We start from the raw sequence: 6,650 nt of genomic DNA, 5'->3' as shown, positions 1-6,650 counted from the left end.
AAGAACAAAGACAGACGAAGAACTAAACAGGAAAGTCGACATAATAAATGACACTAATTACAACAAAACCTGGAACAGCATAGCATTGCTCGATAAAGTCCTCCACTCTCCTCCATCAGATTTCCAGAAGAATGCACTTTCTGACACAACTTCTAAAACAGGATCAGAAAATCTGCAACATGCCAACTGACCTGAAAATCAAAAGAGAACATGAAATCACATAGAGAAAGGCCAGAGTCTATGAAATCCTAGCAAGTGTTAACTCTAGCGTGTAATCCTTTATAAATATTTCTTTAAATTTGTATTTTTCTATGTAATAGCTCATTTTAATAATATAAACATGCATCTTAAAATATTCTAAAATTTCAGTGTCTATAAAAACTCTGAACATCATCAACAGTTGTACTACATCTGTTGTACTACATCTTAAAATAAGAAACAAACCTAACATGCAAAGGGCGAAACAGAACTGTTTTACTGCATTTGACTTTTCACGATATTGCACGAATCTATATATACTTTCTTAAAACCATGGAAGTCTCCCATCAAAGAAGATATCACATGCAACTAATCACGTTGTTGCAACAATGATACTGCAACATCGATACTGAAAGGTTGACCTGTGATGGGAAAGTTCATTGAAACGACGATGTTGGAACAATGATACCGGAACGATAACATGTAAACATAATCACCAAACATTCAAACAAAGAAGTGTAATCGGAGATTAGCGGCTGAATCACGGAAAGATGCATTTGAGAGGCAGAGACACGCTCATAGATGTGAGCGCGAGAGATTTGAATGTGGAGCCAGATTATTAACCCTTATTTATAGGGTTAGAATATATGGTTTGAATTTTGAATTTTGAATGTGGAGCCAGAATTTTGAATCTCAACAGATGTTTATTGGCGAGTGACATGCATTAATTGAAAATTACATATCCCCATGCATTTTAAAATTCAAATTACCCGCAATTTAGCCACATCTGCTGCTAGATATACGTTTACCAAAGGAACCATCTGCTACTACATTGTATCTGGGCAGTGGTTTGCCCTTTGGAATGTGGGCCAGACCTTTAACACTTGAATACATAAGGCAGTGATTTGATGTGGGCCAACTTTGAATTTTAAAGTCTTTTAATATTAGGCTTTATGATGTAATAATGAGATAAGAAAAGCCTTGTTGGACACCCTCTCCTGCTGACACATCAGCTTTTCTTATGTCACTTGGATTTCTCCTTTTATAGAAAGTATAGATAGATAGATACAGATATAGATAGATATAGATTATAGATAACAATTAAAATACGTAACAATGCATCTAATTAAATTTTGTTATAACGTATTTATTATTATAATACAAATTAGAAAGTCATGCATTTACAAATCATAGTTCCATAAATAATAATTTTCTTAAGCTTTAATTTCACACTAGTTGTAAGACCCGTGTGAATACACGGGTATGTTTAATAACGATCGAAATCAAATACTAAAAAACATATTATAATATATCATTTAAATTCTTTGCGTTTAGTTACATATCTTTATAAAACAATGTTAAGACAGTATGTGTTAGTGTACATGTTTGATATAGAAATAAACTAAATAGTTTATAATGTGCAAAGTTTTTTCCTACATCTATATGTAAAACATGATGTGAAATTATTTAATGAATTCACATTTGCGTTATAGTTATGAATTGACAACAACATCAGGCATAAGTCATAAGTGAAGCTACAAACCATTCAGAAACAAAAGTCCTCTATCTCTGTTTCAAGCTTAAAAATTGACCTTGAAACCATATCTGCAAGTGGTGCTGAATTTCTTGATCTCAATACCCAACCTACCTGAAACTGACAATTACTATCCCGTAAGTTTCAAAACCACATTGAAAAATCATATATAACAACCTAAGTTTCGAGATGTATTAAGGAAAATCGTTACCTGAGATGTAAACGGAAAGAATGTGATGGCTCAATGTTGGTTGTTGTCATTAGGTGCATTGAGTGTAAGCCTACATTTATATGTAAAATTTGATGTGAAATTATTTAATGAATTCACGTTCGCATTATACTTAAGAATACATTAATAACATTTATATGTAAATCTAACCGAAGTACGAAAAAGCCCCTACATTTTGAAGCAAAACCACAACCTAATCGCTCCTTGGATAGATATGTCTTGATTTCTCGATAGAAGTAAACGACGGGCTGTTATAACTTGCCTTAAATTTGGGTCGTAGACTAGAAGCAGAATTGCGGTGACTGGATAAATGGTTGTGTTTCTGTACGCAAGACATTCGAGCCATTTTAGTCTTCCACTATAACCATACCAAATTGGCCAATGTCTGCTGAACAGGATTTCAATCGACCCTAAAGCCCATCTGAGCACTTGGTTTAAACAATCCGACAGGTTTATAGGTACAGAACCTTTAAAGGCCGGTCTAGGTGACATACAATATATCGATCGCCAACCGCGTGCATGCATCTTGAATCCTGTAAGAATATCTTCCATCGCAGAACCGTAAATCCACCCAATCTGTCAATATTCAACTCATTAGATACTGTTCAAAAATCCAAATCATCTTAAAAGGTTTAAAAAGTTGAAACCAAAACGAAAACAAACCTCACTACCCCAGTCGGTTTCGTCATCATACCCACAACTAATAACCTGAACACCTTCTTTTAAAACACTCCCTGGTGCTGAAGATTGTGTGACATTAGTAATGATTTTGAATTGAGCACACTGCATATGTAAACATTGAATGTAAGCCTATGTTTATATGTAAACAGTTGGGAAATGACATTATTGGCTGTACTTTGTTATTATTGAAACTGGTAAAAGTGAAATTGCAAAATTCTGATTTTGAAGCTTTGAATTTTCTTCATTCGATATTAAATAGTATTACAAAATTCTGATTTTGAAAAATATTAAAAATTACACATTACAATAAACACTTCCTAGGATATCTATGACTCTCGCCTTCTTCCATGCAATTTCATTATTTGTTTTAATTTGCAGATCATCAAGCATATCACAGGTCTTCTAATCCTGTTTCAGTAGATGTGTGATAAACTCTTCTGCTTTTTCTTTAAACTCTGATGGAGTAGAACAGACAACTTCATCCAGCAGTGCAATGCTACTCCAGGTTTGCTTATAATATTTATCACTCACCATAGCAACTTTTTTGTTGAGTTCTTCATCTTTTCTCTGTTCTTCGAGTGACCATCTTGAAAATTCAATTTTAAGATCGGTAGTTTCAGACCAGTGGTAGAAGCTTTTTCTTACCATTTAGAAAGAGTGTTAGTGTTTTTTGGACAGTTTGTTTTAGGGTGAACGGTTTTTTAAAAATGAAGTGTTGATGTTTTCAAGTAAACTAATCATGATCCTTTATAGTGTGTAAAATGTTTGATAGGGTAAATGAACAGACGTGTACTAATTATGATAACCTTCTTTGAAGGTTTAAATTTTGTTCTTTGGTTTTCTAGATATTTAATTTTACTTGCTTTCCCATGATAGGGTAAATGAAGAGACATCTCCTATATACACGTTTTCCCATTAAATCATTAAATGTACATGGTTTTTAAATATAAATTTTTATTTAATGGTTGTATTTAAATCTGACCTTTGGGCTGTTACATATTCTATATAATACCATTGCCAATTCAAATGTTGTTTCATCATACCCAGATTCATTCACTGAAAGCCGAAGATCAACTGTTATTGTTTTGCCTTACTTCTTATAAATACATTACAATGGAGTTATATTCTGACGATTTCAAGCAACGCTTTATTAAACAAATCGAAGAGCAAGTTTTGGCTGATAGGTCTACTCTTTAAGAGTTAAAGAGGTGTTTTAACAGACTGCAACTTGGTCTGCTGACAAGAGACCAGGTTTCGAGAGACCTGAGGGCGATGCCGACTACTTCCGTTCGTGACCTGTGTATTGCGAGTAATATAGAGTGTGGAGATAGAGACCTGGAGTTCTTGAGAAAGATCAATGACATACATCGAGAAGTTCAGTGCTCCATGGAGTTGAAGTTAAAGTTTCTTGATTCTTGCTATTAGAGTTTAAGTGTCTGATTAGTTTTCTTTTTTATATGTAATTGTTACTTTTTTAATACTTTATATGGATGATCGTATTAATTTTTCTTATCACAATTTATTTTTACTTCTTTTTATGAGTTTGAAGATAAAGAGACAGTGTTCCATTGTCGATAATTAGAAAATGTTTCATCTGAATTTTTTTAAGGTTGTTGTTTGGTACCATTTTCTCTATAAATATTACTTTTTCATGCCCTAATTATCCAAAACTCTTAACATTTTCCTGTGTTTCATCCAAATCTTTGCTGGCTTAGCTGCTCTAATTCAGGTATACAGATAATCCATGAAGATTTGTTCATTTATGTTTGATTTAACATTGTAGTTTATGTTTGATTTAACATTTTAGACTTTTAGATTTAACACTGTTTAATCTTTATTTATTTTTCTCCTTTAACAATTTTCGAAGCCAAACAGTTTCAACAAACCCGGGTAACTTTTTTCTCAATTTGGATTATGTTAAGATTGTTTGGTAGTTGTATATATTCTAGGGCTAAAGTCGAAAGCTCCATTAGTGGCAGCGGCACTCAATATGGTAGTCTTATAGACTCAAGTTTATATCTTTTAATATATGTTCGTTTATTTAATAACATATTTTCATAACAAATGAAGGTGAACACGAAAGTAATTTTATAGCCCTGAGATTGGAATATTACGTATAATGGGCAAGAAAGTAATTTTATGAAACCATGTTGAGGTAAAATGAGAAAACTAACCGTGTAGTCATTTAAGAGTGTTTTTCCAGCATTTTCTGTGATCTCAATGATCTTATGGTAGTGTCCACCCTTTAGTTCCCTTAATTCTCCACAACATGGAACAATCATGGAATCAAGATTTTCATGTGCATCATGGTCCAGTTGTAATGAATCTGCAATTGTGTTTTTTTTAAACAAATGAAGTCAAAATACACAAATTTAAATCTATTTATTAATGGAAAAATTAAATACTCACGGTCAATTGAGCCCAAACAGAGTTCGATTTCCAGACCATTTGTCACGGCCAACAAAACTTGGTTGTTGAGCACAAACCTAATTCGTCTAAAATACCCCATCCAAAAACCCGTTTCGCTCGGCCAACAACACTTGCTTATTTCTATCCAACAAAAACAAATTTGGGCATTTTTTAGATAAAGGTTCATCCATCACCCACCAATCCGTTCAGAAACATGTCTGAGTACCCGAACCGAGAGACGCCTTGATTAGATACCCACACTCGCAAATTCTCCATGACAGCTGCAAGTATCAATACACAAGTCTATATAAATAATGAAACCATACATTAAGTGAAAAACATTGTTCCGTAATATGAAAATAACCTGTATATATGCCACGAAGATAGAATCTAAAAAGAGAATAAACAAATGACAGTGGTGGTTCTTTCATATTTAACCTGTATATATGACAATAAACACATGACATTAGATTGGATAATAGTAAAACTCCAATGCAGTTCAAAAACTCATCCATATCATAAAAATAAAATTGAAAGAACTGCAAAACAGACACAAAGTACCTGAATTACTCACTCTCATTTACATCATAGTTCTCAAAAGCATACAAGGTGCGCGCCTAGGCATAGAAGCACACAACCCAGTGCACCTTTTAGGCACTCAGGCTCAAATTTAGATGATTTTCCGCCTAATTTTCAGCAAAAAGATGACAATAAAAACCCTAATGAAGGAGACCTTCAACCTAAATAAGCCTAGAAATCAACCTAAAACAGTCTACAACACCTAAAAGTTAGATTTTATACTATGTGCTTTGCTTAAAAAAGCCCTCGGAAACACACAAACAGATTCAAACTAAAACTAAGTTACAACATAGCAATGTTGAACTTCTACTCTAATCACATTGTTTTAGACCATGAATGACAATATAAACAAAACATTATTATCCTACTTAACCTGATCCATTCTAACAAAACCTAAAAACTCCAAAACTTCAATTTAAACATTCAAAAAATTCACACCAAAAGAGTTATAACATACCAGTGAGTAAACAAACAATTTGAATCACAACATAGAGTACACATTATTCTACTAACAAAACCTAAAAAAAATCAGGTTTATCGGTTCGGTTCATAATATTTGGTTTCAAAAACCATATTTGGTTTCAAATCACAGTTTATGGTTAAGATCCATACCAGAAGTCTTTACAATAGAACAACCATTATCAAAAAGTTTGATGGTTGTTTTGGTATCCCCAATGGCCTAACTACACTTTCAAGCCATTCAATAGCTTTAAACCTTCTCATAGCTACAAAAAATGAAAAAAAATATCACATAATCAACAACGTTTCTATTGTTTTGTTAGAAAGAATTTGAAGGCAAAATTTATAATTATACCTGCTCCTTGGACTTTCCTTGAAGGTAGAGTAACACTAAACAATACCGTTTCAAACTTTAGCAAAAACAACACTAAAGGATACCGTTTCACAATTGATTAATGACAATTAATACACGGAAATTTTGAGCGTAAGGTTATTACTCATCTGAACTGTGTTTGACACCTCCTTTGTGTCTTCCTCTCTTTTTGCTCACATGAACACGAA

At 33.1% G+C, this 6,650-nt stretch overlaps 1 protein-coding gene across 1 annotated transcript; it reads right to left on the bottom strand.

The window, feature by feature from the left end:
• Nucleotides 1–2,129: 2,129 nt before the first annotated feature.
• LOC110893330 (probable cellulose synthase A catalytic subunit 8 [UDP-forming]) lies at nt 2,130–3,290 on the bottom strand. Its single transcript, XM_035981379.1, has 3 exons — nt 3,174–3,290; nt 2,625–2,744; nt 2,130–2,537 (listed from the first exon to the last, which is right to left on the bottom strand). Exons 1-3 carry the CDS (start codon nt 3,288–3,290, stop codon nt 2,130–2,132), a joined length of 645 nt encoding a protein of 214 aa, XP_035837272.1.
• Nucleotides 3,291–6,650: the final 3,360 nt, after the last annotated feature.

The sequence above is a fragment of the Helianthus annuus genome, chromosome 12 (assembly GCF_002127325.2).
Source record: "Helianthus annuus cultivar XRQ/B chromosome 12, HanXRQr2.0-SUNRISE, whole genome shotgun sequence".
NCBI lineage: Eukaryota > Viridiplantae > Streptophyta > Magnoliopsida > Asterales > Asteraceae > Helianthus > Helianthus annuus.
The sequence above is the reverse complement of the archived record's forward strand: the minus strand, read 5'-3'. Positions and strand labels throughout refer to the sequence as shown.

Bases quoted from the DNA above. Each gene is read 5' to 3' on its own strand.
- LOC110893330 (XM_035981379.1), bottom strand. From the start codon at position 3,290: ATGGTAAGAAAAAGCTTCTACCACTGGTCTGAAACTACCGATCTTAAA. The intron at 2,745-3,173 runs GTGAGTGATAAA...TTACATATGCAG, and splicing joins TCAACAAAAAAGTTGCTATG to TGTGCTCAATTCAAAATCAT. The intron at 2,538-2,624 runs GTTTGTTTTCGT...GAATATTGACAG, and splicing joins AAACCGACTGGGGTAGTGAG to ATTGGGTGGATTTACGGTTC.